This window comes from Rhynchophorus ferrugineus, unplaced genomic scaffold (genome assembly GCF_030347505.1).
Source record: "Rhynchophorus ferrugineus isolate W39M unplaced genomic scaffold, kcgeb_rfMv2 rfM1, whole genome shotgun sequence".
Taxonomy (NCBI): domain Eukaryota; kingdom Metazoa; phylum Arthropoda; class Insecta; order Coleoptera; family Curculionidae; genus Rhynchophorus; species Rhynchophorus ferrugineus.
This window is the reverse complement of record NW_027472580.1, coordinates 44,171,819-44,199,281: the sequence shown is the minus strand read 5'-3', so window position 1 is coordinate 44,199,281 and position 27,463 is coordinate 44,171,819. Positions and strand designations below refer to the sequence as shown.

At 30.4% G+C, this 27,463-nt stretch overlaps 1 protein-coding gene across 1 annotated transcript in view; it reads right to left on the bottom strand.

Annotated features, from left to right (window-relative positions):
- The window catches only part of LOC143206811 (putative polypeptide N-acetylgalactosaminyltransferase 9), a 336,211-nt gene that overhangs the window by 170,534 nt on the left and 138,214 nt on the right, over positions 1-27,463 (bottom strand). Inside the window, 1 exon segment of the mRNA XM_076419549.1 lies at positions 24,248-24,440. Within this exon segment, the coding sequence (XP_076275664.1) occupies positions 24,248-24,440 (193 nt within the window).

Here is a 27,463-nt window from a genome sequence, read left to right as displayed (position 1 = left end):
TATGGAATAATTTTCATTGACTACCTTGAAAAGGGAAGGACCATCAATAGCGACTATTACATAGCATTATTGGACAGTTTTAAGGACGAAATCGCCGAAAAACGGTCGAATTTGAAGAAAAAGAAAGTGCTGCTTCACCAAGACAATGCACCGTGTCACAAGTCAGTGAAAACGATGGCAAAAAATCCATGAATTGGTCTTCGAATTACTTCCTCATACACCGCATTCTCCAGATCTGGCCCCCAGCGACTATCTCCGGTTTTCAGATTTCAAAAGAATGCCCGCTAGGAAGAAATTTTCGTCGAATGAAGAATGAATCGCCAAAACTGAGGTTTATCTTGAAGCAAAGGACAAATCGTACTACAAAAATTGTATCAAAAAGTACGAGGGTCGCTATAATCAGTGTATCACCCTTGAAGGGAATTATGTTGAATAAAAAAAAATAATTTTGCAAAAAAAATGTGTTTTACTATGGTAGGCCGGGGACTTTTCAATTAAAGTCACTGCAACACTACGGGAGTGACGCAATTTTATACAGATTATGTTCTATCCTAAGTATCCCGGAGAGTATCAGTAAGTATAACTAAGAGATGGTCAGAAATTAATGGAATACTTGTTACCCAGATTGATGTTACTTAGGAGTTTTTCTTGCCAGTTACAGAATAATGAATATTTGATTATAACAGTGTCTTTTCTCTTCTGTAGATGTCTATAATTTACTCCTATTTTCGATTTTAACTTAAAAGTTATATAATATTACTGATTGTTGCTTTTTTATGATTGACTTGATGATTTTCAATAATTTTTGATAGCTTTAGCTGTAATTAATTATTATATATATATATATATATATATATATATATATATATATATATATATATATATATATTATATATATATATATATATATATATATATATATATATATATATATATATATATATATATATATATATATATATATATATATATATATATATATATATATATATATATATATATATATATATATATATATATATATATATATATATATATATATATATATATATATATATATATATAGAGCCTGTAATGAACAGGAAAATGCTCAAAGTTCAGGAAGTGATTCTACCAAAGTTTAAGTTTATGTGTGATTGTAGTAAGTAATATTTGCTTTTAAGTATATAAAGTTAATTGTGACCTTGCTATTATGTTCTTAATCATAATATAGCCGGCTTGGTTGGCGCAGCTGTAAAGGCGACAAGACATCCTCCCCCCACTGTCGCGATAGTCATTATTGTTTCATATAGTCATTGCGGGTTCGAGTTATGCTGGGGCATGGTCGTAAATTTATGTTTGTCATTGTTGTCCTAGGCAAGAGCGTAAAATCCGACAAGGAAAATGATCTCAGTCACGCCAGTAACCAGGCTGGGTAAGACTGGATGTCTTCTGGGATGATTTCTAAAGTTGGTCACTCGCCAGTCGATAGGCTGAATGCCAGTAGGTCCATTCCAGATAAACCTTTGTTGGTAAAAAGGAGATTAATATATATATATATATATATATATATATATATATATATATATATATATATATATATATATATATATATTATAAATAATTACGTTTCATATAAAAATAAATTCAGGTTATAAATCATGTTATCAGTATACAATATTTTGTTACATAGCCTTGTTCTGCTTACCATTACCCCTTGAAGGATCTCATTACCTCTTACTTTTAATAGGGGTAAATATTTTTGTTTGGTAGGTTGCCTCTTCATTGGATAAGCCTGATTAGTTATATTATAAGAAAAAAATAAAAACTGTATTAAAGAATCAACACTGTAAAAATATCTTGCAGTTTTGTCTCAATTTCCCATAAATACTCCTTTCGGCATTAAGAAATAAATGTGTGCCAGAACTGTACGCATTTATTGATTAATAGTAGAGGTTGTGTCTAAAATTACGTTTATAGATATAAGTATATACAGTTTTAATGTATAAACTTTCGATTAGTCTACTCACTATCATAAGTTATGCTGTGATTCTAGCCGGCTTCCAAATAGTGATATTTATGTACTTCAATTTTTATATAATATAAACAACTATTAATTCCAAATATACTAATATGGTGAAGGCGCCATGATATAGATGCTAAATATCACAAACTAGTAAATATTTTCCAAAACGTTCGAGAATTGCGAAGAACAAAACCGCATCAGTATATGCCGGGAATTTAATTTACAATACCGTACAATCCGTAAACTAAATAGTTTGGAAATAATAATAAAACGAGATTATACTGAGATATTTTATATTTTTATGGGATATTTCATGTTACTATTATTCAAGATTCATTTCAGAATATAGTGACGCAAGTTTATTATATTAGGCATTGCCTAATATTATTTAATAGTTCATAAGATATCATATCCTTTTTCTCTTTTGTCTGTGAAGCAGTAGGTAATAAAACTATTATTTTAAAGGTTTTCAACCATTTATCTACTGCTGACACGAACTTCAGAGCATTGATTACGAATGGTTCTAATTCTTCATCAAAGAAACTTCGATTAAAATCATCACTTATGAGATAAAGAAACAATTTTAGGTAGAACTTTTCTTCATATTAATATAGATACTGTAAAATTCACTAGAAAATATTTGTAATTTACTGGAAAACAAGAAAATGTAGTTTTTTTGAGCTTTTGTATTTCAGGCCTAATATTGTAATAAAATTAAAATTGAATTTATTGTTTTTCAAAATATTGTTCATGTAAATTAACGATGCGTTTTGTTTCGCCTCAACCGCTTCTTTGGGTGACCACGTAATTTGGTTTTAAGGCGTAAAAAAAACATTATTGGGTTCCAAATAAAGACGGTATGGTGAATGACACATCGATTATATATTTTGGTCGATCAAAATTTTTATTGATTGCAGCATTGTGTATGTATGCATTGTTGTAATACAGACTTCCCATATTGTTTAAATTTTTTGCTGAATTTCTCCTTGACGACTTGACAAATAAATTCTTGTATACCAATCACATTAATTGTTCTTCAATGCTCATATCTTAACGGCAATGCTGAAGAAATCATTTGCTTCGATGTGCTTTTTCCGCGAAAAACTCTTGTTGAGTTTGGCTCATCTTGGAAGACCCATCGACTGTATATATTTCTAGTTTAATTCAGGATTATAGCTATATATCCATGATTCGTTACTTATGTGCTTGTTATACACAAGTTTTGATGAATATTTCCTTGAATTAATTGACACGATCCATTTTTTTAGCAATTTTTAGATTCTGCGAGATCCAACACGAACTCATCTTTTTACAATAATACAACAACAAGAATAAGACAAACGAAATATCGATATAAGATCTTATTTATTCTTGTCATACTTCTGTCCAAGGATACCTGATCTTGTTTTATAAGTCAGTTCGATGTTCTGTTCAGAATCGATGTTTTCTGGTATAATAACCGATTTTGGATGACCCTTCCTGAATTCAATCTGGAACGAACATCCGTTACCATTGAATTTGTTATAGCGGCTTTTTCCAGTCCTCCAGGATGGCGTTTTATCACTGTAATTATTTTAATTAAGCTTAAATCTTGGCAATCTATGTTGAGTTCTACTGCGCCCAAATAACAACATGTTCCGAAGAATGTTATGTACTGCAGATGGCGCCAGACAGCATTGGGTGCTGTCAAGAAAATATAAATAGCAACATATTATTTAAGCTATATTTTGTAAAACTCTATGAATTTGTTTCACTGCATATGCATTTTATATATTAGATTGATTATTTTATTCTGTTCTAGTTCATTATACGTGGCCTCATACTTTTTAAAGTTCACTCTTGAAAAGACATTGAATATTGTACAAGGAAATAAATCACGTTCATCATAAAATCGAATACATAAATGAAAATATTGATTGCTCTGTAATTACCAGTCACATTTGCCCGAAAACAAAAAAACAAGAAGGACGAGAATGTCAACGAAAATTAATTGAAAATAAAGTACCACGCTCATGTCGATTTCTTCCACTCCAGGATGGAATTACTGTCAATGTTAATCGGAACTTTAAGCGTCTATAATAACTCAATTTCTTCCGCTTGCGTTTTCCTTTTATATCTGCCCCCCCAAAAAAAGCAATTTTTAATACAAAATATATCGTTATAAATCATTTTTAATGGTGTCTTTGACTTTGAAATAAACTCAATAAAGATCTTGAAAGGATCTATATGTATATGGATGGAAAGCTTTCTGAATATATTTTTGTAGCGAGTGGGATCTGTCTGTGTATTTTGATAATCTTCAACATATTTGTACTTTATACATATTTTAGCAATAATCAGGTTTACGTAAGATACTACGTAAAATAAATGAAAATTATATTTTTAATATTTTAATGTGCCTGTGGTGTGGATATATACAATGGAATTAAGATTTTGCAGGTATTAAGCAACATCTAGATATGAAAAATTGTAGATTAGTACATCACTTTTAGTTGGATTATTTACATTAATTAATAATCACTAAACTAATTTTTCACTATTATTTGCTGCTTATCAGACGTCCATTATATTACTCCAATTGCAATTCCAAACTAATTAGTAGTTCAAAGCTGCGGAGTATAATTAGCCTTCTTGTTGGAACTAATGGCCAGAAGACTAACTTATTAATTTACTCTAATATGAAGTTTTCATTCGACTACCTTTTACTATTTTAGTTAATTATATATAAAGATATTTATTATCAAATATATGAAGATTATTATCTTCATATAATCAAACAATATATCGTTTCAGTTTCAGCAATAGTATTTTTTAATATTTCACAATTTTTTATTTTCAAAAATCAATATGTTGAAAAACAATAGATACGTAGATTTAGAAAAAGATCTTACCTTTTTATTTCATAAAATAAAATTAAATAATACAGTAATCCGCCATGATAAGGTGAACACCAATCAGAGCGAATTACGTTAAATTTATGTAAAGTAATGCAAACAGCATTTTGTACGAACTCGACAATCTCTGCATTTTTAATTGTTTTTACTTGCGTTTGAAGAGTTTTCCGTGGTTCATACTACCAGTTGTTTAGTTTCATTTTCATTTCATCAGTTGTTTTTAAAGCGTCACATTATAGATTAATATTAAAGGTTGTAGTACGTGAATACTGTTCTTAACTATTATTATATTATATTATATATTATTAACCACAAAAAAAGTAAAGTCAATGTATGTAATAAATCTTATTATATATAGTATAAATCATCTCACACAGTACAGTCGATATGTGAAATGTTTTACTACAATATATTATAAAACATAAATACTAATTCATCATTTCTTTTTCTATTCATGTATTAGCAAAAACAATAAATTTGTGTCTTTTTAAAACTATTATGAAAGATCGGTTGCGGTGGCTGTGATAGGTTAGACGTAGCAAATGTTAAACTAAAAATTACTAGTAAATTAATACTAATAGATAGGCATAACACATATAACACATGGGCTGAAAAGTACCGCGAGTAACAAAGAAAACGCGTTTTTTTTGTTTAAAATTGTTTTTTTTTCATCAACATAATCTCCGTCAAGAGCTACATAATCATTCCAGCGCCGCTCTAATATTTCAATACCACTTTTGTAGAACGATTTATCTTTTGCCTCAAAATAGGTCTCAGTTTAACTGATCCTCTATATTCAAGCAAAACTTTTTAACGGTGAGCATTTTTTGAGGTCTGCGAATAGCCAGTAGTCGTTGAGAGCCAAATCTGCCGAATACGGTGGATATGGGAGCAATTCGAAGTTCTTTGTTTGACTTGTGATACGGTGCGTTATCTTGTTGAAATAATTTTTTTCTGTGTCATATGAGGTCGCTTCTTTGCAATTTCAAACGCCCCAATAACGCTGTATAATATTTAGTGTTGATGATATTTCGCTACTCAAGATAGTCGATAAGTATTGCACTACGCGCATCCCAAAATACTGAGGCAATAAACCATTTCCAGCCAATTGTTGTCCTTTTGGGCGGTTTGGACAAGGTTTACCAGTTGCTGTCCACTCAGATAACGATCGTTGTGATTCCAGAGTGATGTGATGTATCCATGTTTCATACGTTGTCACATATCGAGGCAAAAATTCTGGTTTATTACGTTTAGACATCGCCAAACACTGTTTAGAATCATCAACATGTTTTGATTTTGGTCAACAGTAAGCAAATGTAGAACCCTCTTTGAACAGAGATTTCTCATAGTCAAATGATCATACAATATAAAACTAACATGCATTTTGATATCTTTACGATGTTAGCTAACTCACGCAACTTCACTTTTCGATCACTCAAAACGATTTTGTGTTTTTTTATTGTTACCACCTCATTTGGACGTCCACTGCATTCTGCATCATCGGTGTCTCTAACGACCACTTCTGAAGTCAGAAAACCAACGTTTTATTGTTGTTTCTGATGAAGGGAATTGCTTTATAACACTTGAATGGTATTTTTTCTTAAAACACGAAATTGTTTTTGAGCCATTATGTCACTCTTAAAAACTTAAACAACCTAAACTAATTATTAAATTCGATTGCCTTGAAGATTTTCTATATAAAATAGCAGTTTTTCATTTTCATTTAGTTATTCACCGTATACAGACACTAATCACGAAACTTAATTTACTTTGTTATTTGATTTGAAGAAATCAGTTGTTGAAACCCATAAAAAATGTCCAGAAACTTACGGTGATCATAATCTCAATTGTTAATTTTGATTTAAATTATTTCAATTACAAGGAACAGTCTGGAGAACCAAACAAGTTTGAAGATAATGGAATAAAACACTTGTTGGACTAAAACTGAGTTTAAACTATCAACTAATTCCAGAGAATGCGATAGGAAAGATTCAAAAGGAGGAAAATGGCTACCAAATTAACTGACAGAAAATCCAATTACTATAGTTTCAACATCTCGGCTCCATTGCTTGCCAAACAAAGAAAGAACAGTTTTCTATGGAGTATCGTGACTGTTAATCAAGTGTGGATCCATTACCAATTCAAAGCGCAAAAATTTTTGGAGAGTTAGTATAGGAGAACCAAGAGTTTCTAAATTCCTTTTTTAAATAGAAACAGTTATTAGAATACATGCAAAGCATATAGTATGCTCATTACCGTATTTTGAATACAGAAAGAAATCGTTGACAAAAATGCATTCCATCGAAGGAAAAATAAATAATTTTTATTATTTGGTAAACGGCAAAACTATCACCTTTATGTGGCTCCCTTCTCACTCTCGGATTATCCCAAATGAAAGAGCGGATTACTTAGCCAAGAAAAGGGAAGGATCGCTTACGGAAAACTTTCTCATTTGGAGTGGAGATACGAAGCACCACTCTTCTAGGATTTTTAGACATCTAGATCAGCTCAGATGGAATCTAACAGAAACAACAAGCTTTGGGAGGTGAAAAAAGAGTATTATCAAGGCCTTAACACCACTAACATCAGCAGACGCAACTTAAGTTTATTTTCCCGTCTCAGAATTGGTCACTGCGAACTGACCCATAACTTTATCATTAGGGGAAGAAGGTCACCACTGTGCGTTGAATGTGGTTCCACAGTGTCTATCAAACACATACTAACTGAATGCCGAAAATACAACTCGAAGAGACTGTTGGTCAAGCTGAGAGAGACGATGGACCGGTGTCTTACTATAAATATAATAGGGTGCATCTATGTAACATGCATGTTCGTTTACATTTTATGTATCTTGTATCCTTACTACTGTCATGGGTTGTGCGGCCAATGTACTGTTGTATTGATATATCCATGCATCTGTATGCTTTTACATATTTTGCTTGTCATCTTACAATATGTACTCTTTATCCTATACATTTAACTCTAGACTTTAGATTTTGACCATGTTGTATATTATTCTTTGCATTTTATACTTGTATTAACATTGTATACTTTAACTGATGTAGATGTGTTGTATATTGTATATTTTTAAGCACACCCTAAATGGTCTAGGAGGCTGATGGGTCTATAATATATAAATAAATAAATAGTATTTTAAAAATCGTTGAAATATAGTTTTATCCGTAATGACACAATTATTATGATTAAACATAAGGAATAGGTATTAAATAATATTTATTGTAACTGTTTCTTGCAACAAATTTCTGATTCGAAATATTATATTATTAACAATTACTTATATATGGGTATATATGTATTTATTTAAAAAAGTAACTCGATTTTTCAGTCTATTACATTTAAGTAGACTTGTCTATGTCAAAGGAAAACTTTAAGAACTTTTGGCTTCTTCTTTGGCCCAGTCCTGACAGAGTCGAATAAATGAGACCAATTTCTTGAAGGACTCCGGGGAAATCTTCCAAAAAAATCGGATATAGAGTCGGAAGGTTTTGAATAATATATAACTAATTTAGGTTGAGCTGATATGATTTATGTTTTGCATTTTTCTTTCGGGCACCGAGGCGTTATAGCAGCAATGTCACAATTTTTATTACATAAAAAATCTTACAAACGCATTTTTTTATCCTTTCATATAATTTTAACAGGTAACACATACGTGCAAATCATTCAAGAAATATGGAAACCATAGTTTAAAAAATAACAATGCACAGCTAAAATATTGAATTGTCGTAAAACAATTCTACGACTAAACTAGTACATGTGAAGTTAAACGCAGAGTTTTCATAATATTTTAGTATTAATCTTCTATGTAACAGGTCAATTGAAAAGTCCCCGGCCTACCATAGTAAAACATTTTTTTTGGTAAATTTTTTTTTAATTCAACATAATTCCCTTCAAGGGTGAAACACTGATTATAGCGACGCTCCAATTTATAGATAACATTTCACCTCTTTATTTGACGAAAATTTCTTCCCAGCGAGTATTCTTTTGAAATCTGAAAGGAAATAGTGGCTGGCGGCCAGATCTGGAAAATACGGAAGCAATTCGAAGCCCAATTCATGGATTTTTGCCATCGTTTTCATTGATTTGTGACACGGTGTCATTTTCTTAGTGACGCAGCACTTTTTTTTTCTTAAAATGGGGTTTTTCAGCGATTTCGCTTTTCAAACGGTCCAATAACGCTATGTAATAGTCGATGTTGCTTCCTTTTTCAAGATAGTCAATGAAAATTATTCCACGCGCATCCCAAAATACAGATGCCATACCCTTGCCAGTCGACTGTTGCGTTTTCCCACGCTTTGTAGCGAGTTCATCGTATGCATTCCACTCGGATGACTGTCGATTGAAATTCGACTTCGCAGTGAAATGATGGAGCCATGTTTCATCCATTGTCACATATCGACGTAAAAACTCGGTTTGATTACGCTTGATCATTTTCGAACACTGCTCCGAATCATCAACTCGTTATTGTTTTTGGTCAAAAGTGATCTCGCACGGCACCCACTTTGCACAAAACTTTTTCATACCCAAATATTCGTGAATAATATGGTGTACAAGTTCAGTTGATATCTTTAGAGTGTCTGTTATTTCATTCAATTTAAATTTACGGTCATTCAACCCCATTTTGTAGATTGTTTAAATGTTTTCGTCGGTAACAACCTCTTTTGGGTGTCCAATGCGTTCACCCTCTTCGATGCTCATTTCATCAAGTCTAAACTTAGCATACCAATCCTTGACGGTTGATTTTCCTGGTACAGTGTCCGGAAACTCGGCACTAAGCCAAGTTTTTACTTCAACTGTATTTTTCCCTTCAAAAAACAATATTTTATCAACACGCGAAATTCCTTTTTATCCATTTTTTCACAATAATAAAAGTTGCTTCACTCAAGGTGCTATAATTCACAAACTAATGATCCGAGAGCTGTCAAATTTATACACGCATCTTTTGAGGGTTAGGGGGCTAACTACAACATATGGATTTAATTCTAGTAGCGCCATCTATGTGCCAGGTCGGGGATTCTTCAACTGACCTTTTATATAACATATATGTTGTTGTGTTTGTGATTGTCCTTAGGCAAGAGTGTACAATCCGACAAGGAAAATGATCACCCGCTAGTCGGTAGGCTTAATGCCGAGGGCCATGGTTCGGAGCCCAACTTAAACTATAGGTCCAGTCCAGATAAACCCTCGTTCGTAAAACGAGACTTGTCTTTCCTCTATTTGTATAATTTTCTGGATTCAATAAATGTTAATAAGTTGTAGTAATTTTTTGAGGAGATTTAGTCACGACATTTTTTTGTCACGAAATTCGACATATTGAAAACTATATAACATATTCTTTGCATTATTTTTGTTTATACTATTATAGTTGCCTATAGGTACATTATAATCTACAAAATGAATTTTTCATGTTATACTTACTTGTTGTCATTAGGGACGTTTTAAAGTACTGAAGATATTTAAAATAATACATCCTCCACGACGTTTTGTCAAATAATCATGTCATCATCAATCACCTGACTAATTAATTCACTGAAAGCTACATATAATGAACAACAAAAGGCCAATATTAATGAGCTTTGCTAAAAAATTAGAATTTCTTATTGAATTGCGTATTAAATAAATATACTGTTATAAAAAGAAACAGAAACCAAAGTATCTTTTTTTGTGTTATTCGAAATTTAGTCAAGTGAATAAAACTTATAAATACTTAATGAATTCAAATCAAACGACTTTAAGAGTGTTAAAAAAAATTTGTTACATGAATAGGTATTTGTTTAAAAGCTTCAGAACTTAATTAATTTAAAGACAGTTTGTATTCTTGAATTTATACAAAAATATAATTTCAAAATACAGCTGACAAAATACAATGTTTCTTTAAGACATTTAAAACTATGTAAAACATTAAGCAATTAAAAAACAAAATAAAATATAAGTAATAAAATTAATTGATGTTATCGAATAATAATTAACTTAATAGAATATAACATGAAACATTTTGTTTAGTTCGCATGGATAAGGGTTAATTATATATTATTTTTTTAATTTCTTAATAAAATCGAAAACTTATTATAAAAAAGTGGTTACACTCTTACGGCCTAAATATTCTCGGTTGATATTACTAGTTTATTCAATTTTTAGGATTTTCGAACATATGAGTTTATGAGTCATGTTGCAAAGAAACTTGATAGCGACCGCTTTTCTTTTCTTTTTAACATTTTTTTTAATGCTTGATAAAAACGCATCAGCTGTTACCGATGGCGATATCCTCCCAAAATTGTTTCATTCGGTTTGAGCTCTTCATTTGGCTTTTTGACTATGCTTATGCTACTTTTATTTCTTACTTGCAATCTGACTGTCTCAACGCGTCTTAAGAATGCTGTTTATTTAGCTGTTTTCTTTCATTAGTTCACGAGCGATATTATCGGCAAAGAGAAATAATAGAAGCAAAACGATGTTAACCTGTCAACTCTGTAAGTTGTCAACTCTGTAAGTTGTCTGAAATCGGTGGACATTAATAATTATTGCTCCAGACAACATAAAACTACCGCGGCAGATAGTTCACAAAAGTCAAAAGTCAAAAAGTTGTTAAAAGTTACTGCAGAACTCAACACTCATTTGATTAATACTGCTTCAACAAAAACAATATGACGGTAGCTCCATAAAGATAATATTCATGAAAGGGTTGCAACTGCTTAAACCTTTATACCAGAACCCAACCCTAAGATGCGAAAAAAGCAGAGTAACGATCATAAAACCTGGACTCTTGATGACTGAAAGAATAAGCTATGGTCCGATCAAACATGGCTTACATTATTTTCTATAAACAGCAGGGTTTATGTATGGTGAAACCCAAAATAAGTCTATAATCCGGACTGCTTCCTTACTACTAAATTATATATTAACCACAGGGAAATTTTGTTCGAAAAAATGATTTGGACGCCAATATCGTGGTATTCAGTTGGCTCCCCATTCACATCATTGGCCGGATTACTGCGAATGAAGATTTCGATATCCTTAATGATGAAGTTCTTACTATGACTAGCATATTATAGCATCCAAGCACTACCATATTCCAAGATGATAATATGCCCATATGCAGAACCAAAGGTTCAGTCTTGGTTTAGAGCGCATCAAAATATTATTAAACATTTTCTCTGGCTAGTACTAAAGCCAGACGTCATCATATTTGAACCGTTATGGGGATATTTGGAGCATATAGTAAGGAGTAGATTTCAATCTCCAACATCATTGAAGATGGATGTTTTGGTCGGAAGTATGTGACAACACTCCGTTGGAAACTATTTAAATACTTTTCCGGGAAGAATTTTAAAAGCAAATAGTGGCTCAAATCCTTATTTATAAATAAATATTATGTATATGTCAGGTGGTCATATTATTTGGTACCCCCCCTGTAAATAATTAATTTTAGTTGCTTCTCTGTGCTAGAAATGCTGATTATTTGAGCTATTATGCCGGCTTGTGCATAAAAATTTTAATAAAACGATTCGTCTTATTTTTAATACGTTCCTTGTCATGTTACACTATTTTAATAAGTCTAACATATTTGCTGATGCTTGAACATAGTATCCTTCAACGTACAACCGCTATAAATAATCCCCCTTCTCCCTTTTCGACGTACACCGTTCATTTTGGCGGAGAACTGCGAGGAGGTCGAAGGGAATCGGACCACCTTTATTTTCTTATCATAGACGAGCTGAAATCGACGCTTTCCCCGATAAGTAGAAAAGTTTCTTGGTCGGAAAGTTGTGAAGGACTCGATTTTTTCCCCAGCGACTTTGCGGGACGTATTTTTCAATCAACATGGCGGCCGTTCGTTTTCTGTTCTTTTTTCTTTAGGTAGCACGTTATGTAGGCGTCTGGTACGTTTTTTCGTATTGTAATTGATATGACTGATATTATTTTGATATAGGGAATGCATATCTCCCTATCTATGTGTTATAATACTAATAATTAACAATAAGTTTATCAACGATTAATAAGTTACGATTTGGTGACAATATTAAATATATGAAATTGTTAATTTTAAATATATCGTTACAAATTTTTTTTTACAAAAATATTAATGTATATATTAATATTAACTATAAACATTCTTTTATTGATAGACTTATTTTCAGTTTTCTTTATATGATACTGCTTACTGCTGCTTTATTTATTATATAGGTTTTCCAATCATGGTCAGGCTGTTGTCAGGCATCAATCCAGAGACGATAGTAAAAAATCCTCTCTATCCATGCCTATACAAGTTTCTATTGGCTAGGATTGCACATGCGCACTTGTTCTAATATAGCCTGACAGTTTTCACAACTTGCGTCCTTTTCTACTGCACCTTCCGTACCATAGTCTTAGTTGTGGTTAGATGTCACCTTTAGGTTAATTTTGTATTTACATTTTGTTGAGGTAATATAATTATTTCATAGGCAAAATTAGGGACAGATAATGCGAAAATAAGTGTATAAGGTATGGATTATTAATAAAATATTATCATTTTATAACACTAATTTTGTAGATTGTTATGGAACAAATGATATATTTTTATGATAAATAATATGGAAACAGAACTTATTTGAAGATTATAGTAAAGGTAAGAATGAAATATGGTCATGTTTGTATACGCTTTTTGTCTAATTGTTATTATACTTATACTTTCTGATTTTACAGATATTTTAAAACATATTTCGAATCAATATAAATATGGCAATAGAATCTTTCAACAATGTATTAAAAACAAATATACTAATAAGGAATGCTAGGGTGTCAGTTGAAAAAATATTAGATTCGTTAGATGATTTTGTAGATTTGATAATTTGGAAAAATATTTCGAACATTGAAAGATTTAGTATCGCTAATGAAAACTGATCGCCAGTATCTATCAGGAAAGTATAATTATTGGTGCATACAGTCCAACAAAATTTAGGCAAATTTGATGTCAAATATTACAACAAAATATGTAAATAACAGTCAAATCTGCGAGAATAGTTGTAAAAGTTTGTATTGTAGAGTGTGTATAGGTATGTATAGCTGTCCAGAGTATATGATAAAGAAGTAGATAAAGTGCAAGCATGTGTATTTGGTATATATGTATGAGAAGATAATGGGCACAAATTCTTTTGCAGATAATGTAGCTAGTGCTCGGGGAGAGAAGACACTGATTAAATTGTAAGACAAGAAATTAGAAAAATCATACCAAAAAAACACACAGTGAGAAGCAGAAGCAAATAAGGAAAATGGCAACGATAACAGAATAGACAATATATCTACATATTCAAAATCAGTCAATCAGTGAAATCGAAATTGTTAATAATATAGGTGCTTAAGAGATTTTAACAAAAAAGCAATGCGAAACGAAAATGTAAGATAAGTTATTTTGATTCAAATTAAATTTGTTTTAATATTTTATTTATATAGTTTGTCCGATATTGATGTTAGATTACATTTTCTTTATTTATTTTATTCCATTTATTGCAATAAAATTTGTTAAATGATGTAATATCTGTTATCTGAATTAAATAAAAAATCACAAAGCTTCAAATCCTGTGTTATTCCAACCCCTTTCTATTAAGTACATCTTATATTTACACTGTGCTAAAAATTCATGACACCGTTTAAGCATTTAGCTTTTTTCTTCTTTTAAAGTATCTATAAAACCAGAAAGATATAATAAATGACAAAGCTTCAAATCCTATGTTTAATTACTTACTTATACACCTTATATTTACACTATGCTGAAAATTCATGACACTTCGTTTAAACATTTAGCATTAATTTTTTCTGTTGAAATATCTGTAAAATCAGAAAGATATAAGTATAATAACAAATAGACAGAAAAAGTGTACAAACATGACCATTTTTCATTATTACCTTTACTATAATCTTCTAACAAGTTCTGTTTCCATATTATTTAACAAAAATGTATCCTTTGTTCCATAAAAATCTATAAAATTAGTGATACAAAATGATAATATTTTACTAATAATTCATACACTTATTTTCGCATTATTTGCCGCTAATTTTGCCTATGAAATAATTATATTACCTTAACAAAATGTAAATACAAAATTAACCTAAAAACGACATCTAACCTCAACTGAGACTCTGATACGAAAGGTGTGGTAGAAAAGGACGCGAGTTGTGAAAAGTTGTCAAGCTAGATTAGAACAAGTGCGCAGGTGCAGTCCTAGCCACTAGAAACTTGTGTAGGCATAGATGGAGAGGTTTTTTACTGTGGCCTTCAATCCTGTGGCAGCTATGTTGTTTTTTGTCTATAGAAGTCGTTGTTTTATTACCCACTCACCGATGTTATATATCAGTGGAAAGGTAAGCGGATTAATGCACGATCGAACAGCATATCGGAATGATAACACTTAATTACTAAATTAAAGTTTCAATAGGACTCCAATTTTAGTCAAGTGGCTCAATTTTGCATGAATAGAGCTTATATGGAAGGACAGCAATAAACACGAGGTTATTGATTGCAATACATTTACAAAAATCTATGATTTGATACGAATTTTGATCCGGTGGCGACACTCTACTTTATTTTATTTCGTCAATGGTAAGTTCTCAGAGCCATGATTGATTTTTCCAAATGATGTATCCTCCAAATTAAAATAGAACTAAACCACTTAAGATGAGGTTAAGAGTAACACTTCTATACTATACAAGTTCATGTAGTTTGGTTGGCCAACATCTTTTAATTTCCGGCGTGTTTTTCAAGTAACTGTATTGCATCAACGTCGCTGTGATTTTTGTGTGCTGTTTCTTTATGTATCTTTATACCGTCTTTTAGACGAGTTATTCCCCGCTTATTCTCAAATAAATCCAATTATGGCTTAAAAGACATAAAATCGCTCTTACTGGATTCAATATGGATAGACTACTGACCTTTCGAGTTTAATTATTGACCTTCAGTGCCTAGTAGCAATTTAGGCTTGGTATTGGTTGTATCGCTACAAGCACCAACTCTCACATACTTCCTCTTGATATTCGTTATTTACCTGTACAATATGTCCCTAGTCCCCAGGATATTAAGTAGATTATGGGACACAGAATGTTAAAGTGATTTATTATATTTGCTTGTTTTATATGTTTAAATTTAGAGTTGGATTTTCATTATGTGATACATTTTTACATATATTTTATATTTCTCTATATTTTTACAATTTTATATAGTTAATTTATTACTTACACTTATAACAACTTTTATATTTTATGTTATTTTATTTATATTTAATACTTGTATTTGCTTAAACTTGTTTTTATTTCCTTTTTGTGTTTTAATTGTTCTCTGAGTCAGTTACATTAATTTTATTGTATACATAATTTACATTTATTTACACTTATTTTTATACTAAGGTGATCTAATATATTTTAATACTTTAAAAATATTGTTTTCAGTCACAAAATAACACAATAGTGTGAAGTAATTAAAATTATAATAAATATTAGTTAACATAAGAAATACTTATTACCCACTGCCACACAATAATAAAATAATTATTAAACAATATATATTTCAAATACCCCAAAATTAATTGAAATTCCCACAAATAGCTAATTTTAATAATTTTTTTATTTTCTTGACTGATTCATAACATTATCTAAATTAATCTTAAAAATAAAGATACCCGGAATGAGTAAAATTAAATAATAATAATTTATACAATTCTCTTAATACAAAATCAACGTTAAGAATATAATGTAAAAAAGGTTGGACAAAGACAAAAGTAGAAGTCAGCGATATAGTCCCTGTGCTGATTAAAAAACTCATTTGGGCGGCTCACGTGGAAGAAAGTTGAATAACTTTTTGGCGCGGGAACTTTCCTATTTATCGAGGGGGCTTCGATTTCAATGCGTCCGCGATAAGATAATAAGGATGGGACGGTGCAATTTTCTCCTGCTGCGTTTTCCAGAAGTTATTTTCTAGAGATTGAAATCTGTATCTAATAGCAGGAAGCCATTTTATGTTTACCTATATTTTTTACCTATATTAGGACATAAAAACGCCATTTAAATAATGTATAGCACATTACAATTGTCTTCAAGCTTTCCTGAAGCATTTGCTAATTAATATTGTAAAAAATAACTGCATTACTAAGGATATTATAAAAATGTATAATTTATTTGTTATGTTTTGAACTTATGTTTTGATATGGCTAATACTACAAAGCGTTGTTTTAATGAAAGTTGAAATCAATAGAAAGTGGTTTTATGAGGAACGAAATTTTCTATCAACTGTTAAATATTAAATTATATGGCGCGAATCATACGGTCCTGTGTATTTAAAGAAATGAGACTGTTTGGATGAATGGTATAATGAGTGAGACGTCTAGAGGTAGAGGTCTGGTATATTTGGAATATATTGAAACCGTCAGTATCATTTAGTATCTCCGTTCAGCAAATCACCATTTCTTTCTGCGAAATAAAATAACTTTCTTTTATAGAAAAACATTTTTTTTTGACGTTTTTTGTATTTATTCAAATTAAATTAATTATCAAGATAAGGAAATATATTGACGTTGGATTCATAATCGTTCAATAGTTTATCAAAACATTTCCCAGAGCCTAGTTAATTTCCATTAAGAAACATTCAAGTTTTAAAAAATACCCCTAGACCGTGGATTCAGGGACAGAAGGTTGTGGTTCTCGTCCACTAAAGGCGAATTGCAGTAGCTCATTTTCTCAGATTTAGTAGATTATTTGAATTTGGAGTCACCAAAATTTAGAAAACCATTCCATATAGGTATACCCGTGGATACGTGATTTGGTTAAAATTAGTGCTATTTAGAAGATAATCAGAGGCAAAGTGTTATTGCAAATCTTCATATTACACTATAACTTGTACATATGTTTTTTGTACACAGGTAATTTTTATTTAATTAGTCACACGTATAACAATTAGTGCTATAATTATTACTTAATATTTCAATAACAGATATAATGGAAAATATCGTTTTAAATAATGGAATTATAATTTGTGTATATCGATTAGGTTAAAATTATTCGAACCAGTTGCATATATGATAAAAATATGTCAGTGGCTATCTAATCGATATATAATATATTTTATCATTATCCATATATATTTTCATTATCTAACTGATAAAGGAAACAACTAGAAATTTCTCATAATAATATAGTTTTTTCGCTTGCTTAAAAACCCAAATATATATCTGAAATAGTGCATTTACCCGGAATTTTAGTTCACCAGCATTTTGTGATGAAAATTACCATAAAAAGTATCGTGTTTTTGTGGAAGTTTATGGAGAATATACACTAACCGAAAATAGCGATGTCAAACATAGACAACGTTCATACTCAAGGATTGAAAGAGTTACTGGATGAAGATTCATTCTGAATACAAAATAATTTGAAGATCTGTTCAAAATTGATCAAAAGCCATGAAGGGTAGATACTTCGAAAGACCATTGTATTGCTTCAATATCTGAAAAAGAAGTCTTTATCATATTGTTGGAAACAAAGATGATGAAAAGTGGATATATGAAAAAGGCGTATGTAAAATTTATGCCAAAGATAAAATGTTCATACTTTAAAGCTGTTATAACTGAACAATAATCTATTAAATTGAAACAAGCCTTGAATGAAAAAATACCAAACTGGACGGCGCCATATTTAAAAAAAAACAGCGAGACCTGCATGCATATATAATGTTATTGTTTTGGATCTCAAAACCGTTAAGTTTTATGAAGGACTGAAGATATGTAGAATGAGGAACTAAATAGACGTAACTGTCACAAATGAAATTTGAAGATTTTTTAAGTAATTAATTATGTAATTATTAATTTTTGTTTACGTAATTTGAAGAATGAAATTTGAGACTAGCAAGTTTAATAAACATTTTTTACTTGCAAAAAAAGTAGAAATGTATGTTTAAATAGAACCTGCAGTAGCTTTAAGAATGTCCATTTTACATTCTCGAAAGTATTATATTTAAAACTAAAATTAAAATGAATTATAAATACGGGAATGACATTTTATTTTACTTTTAATTAAAATTTATGGGAAGTATTTTTTGAAATAGTAAAATGTTAATCTTTTAGTGCTGTTTTGATTTTCTAATTTTTTGTGTATACGTGGTTATATCACATAATTAACAATTTAATTAAATTTTTTTTGCGTTTTATAGTATTTTTTAAAGAAAGATGGCGTTTTTATAATATATTCAATATTCCGTTGTTGCTTCCAATACCAGTTCTCATTAAATTTTAGGGTAATTATTTTTTAATATAACGCTGTCCACCCATTTCTAAATATGTCAAAAAATATTTGGAAATATTCAAAAGGGCTACTCTACTCGCAGTATTCCCCAGATGTTACTTGGTCCGGCTACCAATTGGTTCGATCAATGGCACATCGCCTGTCGAGGCAGGAGTTCATTTCTTATGAAGTTTACAAAAAATGGGTTAATTTATGGACTGCGTCTAAAGAGTTTTTTCAACATAAGACTAGTCTATCGAAAGTGTTAGCAAGTAATGGACAATATTTTTACAATTTCATTTAATACTTGACAATTCGTTTTAAAAGTGGTTAATATACTCTGATGGGGGCTATCAGAGTGCAAAAAATGGTTAATTTAATATTTTTGAGAGTTGTTAAATTTAAAATATAATTCCTATCATATAATTTGTAACGAACTCTAGGGTTAAACCATTTATATTTTAAAAATATTTTTCAGCTAACGAAAACGCTTTCGAAATACAGATGCCCAATGTATTAGGTTCGTTTAATATTACATTTTTAATACTTCAGTGCTATGTCAAGTAAGAGATTTTTTTTCTCTTGATCAGTAACACACATATATATCAAATGTAAATTTTATTGGCCTATAAATTAATTTTAAAGGATTCACAACAGATTATGTTACTATGTATTAAATCGCATCGGATACATTTATAACCAATTTTATGTTGAAGCCTCACTGACATGTTTTACTTTTCAGCATGTGTTTCTTGGAAGTGTGAAATAAAAAAATCATGCGTTGAAAACATCTAAATCTGTACCGAGTAAATCGCATTTGCAGCAACTATTACATTTTCCTTTTTCTTTTACTTCAATTTGAAGGAAGCGGCGGCTGAAGGGAATCGAATGCTCTGTGAAGCTTATGGCAACCATATCCCAACATGCAAATATTGATTTTAATGACAACGAAACAATAACATTTACAATAATAACATTATAAATTAATAAATAATAACATTTAATAATAATAATTACATTAATAATAATAACATTCAAGCAACAACGATTTAATAACAGACGAAAAAGAGCGTTCTGGGCAGTCAAAAAAATTTAAAACAAGGATTTGAAGGCTTTGATAATGATCCGTGTAAAAAGTAAGACGAATATGCAAAATTATAGGGATCAACACAAAAAACAATTTCCAATCGCCTGAGGAATATGGGAATGATCCAAAAATTGGATATTTTGCATCGTATAAACTGAAGTCATTGGAAATTGAAAGTCGTTTTGTAATGTGTGAAAGACTGTTTCAAAGCCAATTTTTTTTTGTTACTCGAGATGAAAACGAAAATAAAAAGCGAAAAATATTATGAGAATCACTTGTTGCAAAGCCAAATAACCTCGGCCCCAAGCTCTGTATTTGGTGGGATCAGCTTGCCGTGGTATATTATGAGCTGCTAAAACCTAATGAAACCATAAGTGGCGAACGCTAACGATTACAATTGTTGTGCTTGAGTAAAGCGCACGAAACGCCTGGAAAATAAGCAAAGATACAACAATATTATTTTATAACATGACAACGTTCGACATTTTGAATAACTGGTGAAAACATATTTGCAAACATTAAAATTTAATAAGGAACTGCCCCAGGTCACCATATTCTTTAGAACTTGATCCTTTTGATCAATACCTGTTCCGACATATGAATTTTGACCTGTTACTTCTTATGAAGATACCATGTAAATGATCGATGCGTGCGTAGCCCCAAAAGATACACCGTTCTTGCAAGATGGAATCTGTAAATTACTTAAAAGATGGGGTAAAGTATCCGCTATAGATAGCCAATACTTTAAATAAAATACATTGTACCTATTTTTAACCGACTTCGAAAAAGGAGGAGGTTCTGTGTTCGGCTGTTTTCGTATTTGGCAGCTGTCGGATTACTAGTTTGTGAATTATAGCATTTTGGGGCGACTTTTGTTATGTGAAAAAAATGGATAAAAAAAAATTTCGTGTATTGATAAAATATTGCTTTTTGAATGGAAAAATACAGTTGAAGCAAAAACTTGGCTTGATGCCGAGTTTCTGGACACTAACTCAGGGAAATCAACCATCAAGGATTCGTATGCTAAGTTTAGACGTGGTGAAATGAGCATCGAAGACGGTGAACACAGTAGACGCCCAAAAGAGGCTGTTACCGATGAAAACATTTAAAAAATCCACAAAATGATTTTGAATGATCGTAAATTGAAATTGAATGAAATAGCAGACTCTCTAAATATATCAACTGAACGTGTACATCATATCATTCACGAATATTTGGGTGTGATCAAGCGTAATAAACCCGAGTTTTTGCGTCAATATGTGACTATGGATGAAACATAACTCCATCATTTCACTCTGAAGTCCAATCTTCCGAGTGGACTGCACATGATAACCCCGCTCCAAAGCGTGAGAAAATGCAACAGTCGGCTGGTATTATTATGGCGTCTGTATTTTGGGATGCGCATGGAATAATTTTCTTTGACTTGAAAAAGGAAGGACCATCAACAGCGACTATTACATAGCTTGAATGGACCGTTTGATGGACGAAATCGCCGAAAAATATCCGCATTTGAAGAAAAAGAAAGTGCTGCTTCATCAAAAAATGAAAACGATGGCAAAAATCCATGAATTGGGCCCCGATTTCTTCCTCATCCACCGTATTCTCCAGATCTGTCCCCCAGCGACTATTTCCTTTTTCAGATCTCGGAAGTAGAGAGGCCTACTTTGAAGAAAAGGACAAATCGTACTACAATAATGGTATCGAAAAGTTGGAGGGTCGCTATAATCAGTGTATCACCCTTGAAAATTATGTTTAATAAAAAAAAACTAATTTTGCAAAAAAAAAAGTGTTTTACTATGGTAGGCTGGGGACTTTTCAATTGACCTCTTATAATATAAAATAAGTGTAGTAAATAGTTTAAATAAAATTTTTGTTTATTTTTATTTAGTTATTACAACGATTATTATATACATATTTTATTTTAAAATGTTTTTTTTTGTGTTCAAAATCTAATTGATTATTTTTTACTTTTTAGTGATCTAATTAGTTATTTTTTGAAGTCGGTTAAATTTTTTAAAAATATTTTACAATAGAGATTCAAATTTAAAAAAAACACTTTAAAACTAATTTATAGACCAATATGTGAATTTTGGAATATTACAAGTTATATTTTGTTTGTTTTTAATAAGTTCAAAATTCCTGAGATAACAACACATTCTTCTCTCAATTTTATGTTATGTAAAATAAATGTATGCTTCTTTTGCCAAATGTTATATTATCTGGTCGCCCGCGGTTGTTATAAATTACCTACCATTTACCTTGAGATTGTACCATTGAACTTTATTTCTGAACACACACAAATGTACAGATACGTTATTCACCTCTCCCCCTGTGTTTCTTGTTCCCTAGGGCTATACTTCAGGGAGTAAGGGTACGAAATAGATCTGCAGTTAAGTAATGGGAACCTCCGTAACGTATGGATACGGGTGTGTGGGGTTCGGTTTGAGGAAGTTTTTGTTGGTATTGAATTAAAGGCTTGTGGTTCACAAACATATGGTTTATGTTTAAGATATTTAAATTAAGAGCAATTAATAAAACAGTTTAGAATGTCATTAGGATTTAGACTACTATCATCCCTAAATAAAGTCTTTGTTATGTTACTTAATTAAATGTTCCTAATAACCAATTTGGTGTCGATTTTTTCAATTTTTTTAAGCAAAACTATGGATAAAAACTTTTATAATTTTTTTCCAGCAAATTTTTGAGCTCATTGGAAGTTTTGTTTGTATAAATCAGATATATTTTATCGCAAGTGTAATAACTGGCTGTAATAACCCTAGGTCCCCTCACAGGACAAATAATGTGAATTAAGAAATATTTCTTTTAAGTAATATATAAAATTCGTTACAGCGGGTGGTGATTTGATTTCCTCGAAAGAAAAAACTTATATTCCAATTGGCTAGTTCCACAACTTCATTTTATAATTTATGATGATTATTTATAATTATAATTTAAAATTAAATTAATTTTGTTAATTCTCAATGTAGTATAATCTCATAATGTAAATTAATTTCTCAGTAAATTTGTAATCATACAAAAATTTAGTTACTAGATAAGGTGACCAACAATTTTCTAGTAGTGGTGCTGAATGAACTTCAACTGAAGATGTGTGAGATAGAAGACCCAGTAGCCAACAAAAAATATTTCTATATTAAGGCAATGAATATTTCGACATGAGTTAATTAAATATATATGAGATAAAAATATAAATATAATAAAAAGTGTGAAAAGAAGAAAATTGGCTCGAAAGAACTAATTCGGCTCCAAAATAGTTTCACTTGCCATACAGGTCAAAAAGGATGAAAATTACTACTATTATTACCACAGGGATCAAAATCACTGAACAAATAATAAATAAATAAAATATTTTGAGCTCAACGCTTAACGGTTAAATTGGTTATCAAATATTAAAGTAAACCGTTGGAAAAATATGTCGGAAAATATGAGGATATTACTATTTTAAGAACTGTTGTCGCATCTTTGTTTCAAATGTTTATTATTTTCATTTCAATCTTTAATACTGTTAGTCTTAACCAAATATTAACAAAAATGTTATGTTTTTCTATGCTGTGTTATGTGTTCTTTTGTTTTAAATCTTTTTTGACAGTTCATAAGAGGCTAAATGTATATTACGTTACCTAGAGATCTTTCCAAGCCTAACCATATTAGTGATTATAGATTATTGGTTGACATTGATATTTAAATTTGCATGGTATTTAAGTATTTCAATTTGATATTCATGAAATGTAATAAAAGCAGTAAATTTACTGTACTTTTACTTCTTAACAGGATGGACTTTTACTTACCAAGACAGTCACTGAAATAGCCAATAATTTAATACCTGTTTTACAAATTTAAAGTAAAGAAAACATATATTTCTTAAATTTTATTATTACGGAGCTGTTTTGATTTATCATTTTAAATATAATTATATTATTAAATATATATATTACGGAACATAATATAATTTTGGTTTGCAAAAAATATTATAGTGACACTTACCTGTTAAGTTAGTGGGCAATACAACCGCTTTCCCCATTTCACCGGGTAATTCTTGGGGAGGAGCCAATACTAGATTATCCTCTTCCTTCTTCTGTTGAGGTTCATCATTGTCTTGGTCATCCTCTTTAAAAGGCATTACTGGACCAGCATCTGGATCTGGGAACGCGCCGCGATTTTCTTTGACACGATCGGACTAAAACCAAATAACTTTATGTTTATAAACGTATTTGTGTATATTTTTTATTGAAATAAAGTTCTTCTTTTGAATCTATTTTTATTACATTTTTAAAGATCGTGCGTGTTTAATTTATTTCAGGAGAAATTTTGCAACAAAACCATTCATTTGGATTAGGTAATTTTTATTACGATGAAATAATTTTTAATTGAAAATTTGTTGATATTTGTTATTCTATATTTGTTATATGTTGATTATGATTGTATAAATATGAGTTATATAACAATCTATAAAGTACGAAAAACTGCATTTAGACTTTATTGGTGAAACTTGGTACAAGATACAAATTAAAATATTTTCCCTCATTTTCTGCAACTCGTTCAATTTCCTGTTGACAATAATGTCGTATTGATAAAATGGTATAGGTTTGACAGCTATTTATTTATATATTAATATTAGCACTTCTTCAGATTTTCAGAACCAAGAATAAATGATATTCATAAAACAAGGCAGATTGTTACAACTGCGCAGTAAGTGCATATTGGCCTATTTCTTAAATTGATATTAGTATACCTCATTATACCAATGCCGTCAATGAATTTTAACGGCTAGTTACTTCCTTACTGAATCTTTTTAAAGATATTTAATCGTTTTACCACTATTGCTTCATAAGATGTAAAATAAAAAATATACATTATATATACATTATATTTTGGCAATTCTAAATTACTATGTTTTGAAAAATATTTAGATGTGGTTATACACCTTAAAAATGTTTCATTATTTAATTCGACTTAGATAGCTGTATATATACAATCAGTAATAATCATGTTTCAATTACCTATAGGCTTTCGAGAAAGTAAACAATTATACAATAATCTATTACAGCTGTTATCATTCAACTTATTCTTCAAGGTAGATTGATTTCAAATTCTTTAAATTACTCAGTTTGATAAGTGAATAATTAAAAATATATTTTTACCACACTTGATAACAATTATTTTATTAGATAATCTAAATGTTGTTGTTATCTGCGTTCTTAAAGGATTCTTAAATTATTTTATTTCTTTATAGAAATCTTAGTTATAACTAGTATAATTTATATATTAGGTGGTTTTAATTTGTCAATCCAGGGCCAAGAGAAAATATTGAGAAAGTATCAAGGGGCTAAAATAATATAATAAAATAAAGCAAAAAATGAGAAGAGAACGACTAAGGAAGAAAAAGTGCATAAGGCAAGAAAAATTGATTAATTCTTATGATTCTCAGAACAACTTATAAAATGAAGAATATTTTAAACGAACAAATCTTTTGTACTATCTAGTGGTAAATTTTATTTGATATCTCAATGTTCTGTATACAAATTGCTTAAGCTCAATATTCTTGCGGTTTTTTTCACTGATACATTCGTACCATTTTTACTTAGGCCATCCTCTAGTCTTTACTCTCCTAACCTATATCCTCCTCTAATGATTTTATATTAAGATCTTTTATAATTTTTGTGTTTCTCATCCTGTCCATCGGTCTTACTCTTCTCAACATTCTGATATCTGATCTTATTTACGTTGCTCGCATTCTGCCTCGCAACCTCGCAAAAAGGTTTTGTCACTTTATTATATTTCAATTTTTGTTTTGTTTGATATCTATGTTGTTAATAATTTGTTATTCTTTGCAAAATATAAATTCATATATTCATTCAGATTCATAACTTTTCCAATTATGGATTAATTTCATTTTCCAGGCTTTCATTACTTTCAATTTTAATTATTTTAAGTATTTCTACTACTTTCTACTCCCTCATCACCATAACTTTCATTTTACTTTTGCATATATCATATCAAGTTATCAGTTCTTATCAACAAAAGGCATCAGCAAAAATGCCTCTTTCAAATATCTTAATTTTGTTAGAAGATTTAAGTGATTCAGATTAGATTTAGTATTAAATTCTACTACTCTTATTTTTATTTACTGCTTTAGGGAAATCGTATTATTCAGTTGACAGTCGAGGATGATATAAGGAATTGCGGCATGTGCTTTACCAGGAACAAATATGAAGTTAGTAACATTTTTCTATGTTTTTACCATTTAGTGCATTTCATTAAACAATCATTAAAACAATACAAACAAAACCTCCTAGCTCAATGTTGTCTAAGAGTTGCAGCACTTCGGTGTTTACATGAGTGGAGCTATCGAACCATTTTCTTCTATTAACAGGGCCCGTAATCTTGTAAACCTACTTTTGTTTCTTTCATTTTTAAGAAAGCTTCTTCTTGTTTAATTCTAAACACCCTGGCTGAGATGTAGAAGTTTAAGAGATTAACGTATTGCTTCGGTAATATTTTATGGGGCATGAATTCCTTACAGACTTTATCGAAAGCTTGCGCTATGACCAAGAATATAGTGGCAGCAAACTTTTTCTTCTTTGTATGCTTTTTCAAAAATTTTCTTTCAATTTCAGGTGTATTATTCCAAGCAGCTTGCCTGAAGTCTACAAGTTTTTCTGTTTCTAAGTTTAATTGTGGGGTTGTCCCAGTCTGTTATATATTCATGTTGTCTATATCCTAATTCCATAGCTGCTTTATACAACTTATTAACTGTTGTCATTTTAGACCCGCATATTGCATTTTTAGCTGTTTCTCCTAAGTTGTTTAGTACGTTCAGATAATTTTCTTTATTTTATCTATCTGTAGGACAATTGCCGCTAGTATAACCAACAGCTCTCTAAATGCATTGCTAATGCTGTTACTTGATTTGCACTTAATCTGAGTCCTGTTTGTTGATAGTGAAAAGTGTTGTTTTTAATTGTTATTGCACTTACTACTCTTATGCTTTTAGCTGGATGTAGCGTATAGAAAAAAAAGTCTCTAAATTTAATGAAGGAATTCTTTGGCAGGTGGGTTAGACAAACATTAATTTTTTGTAATTCCAATTATAAAATTACAATTATTTATTAATTATTAACTTATAGCTATAGTTTACACTAATAATACACACTAAATGTTCACACAAGTTCGTATGGTTTTGTTCGTTTCAATCTCCTG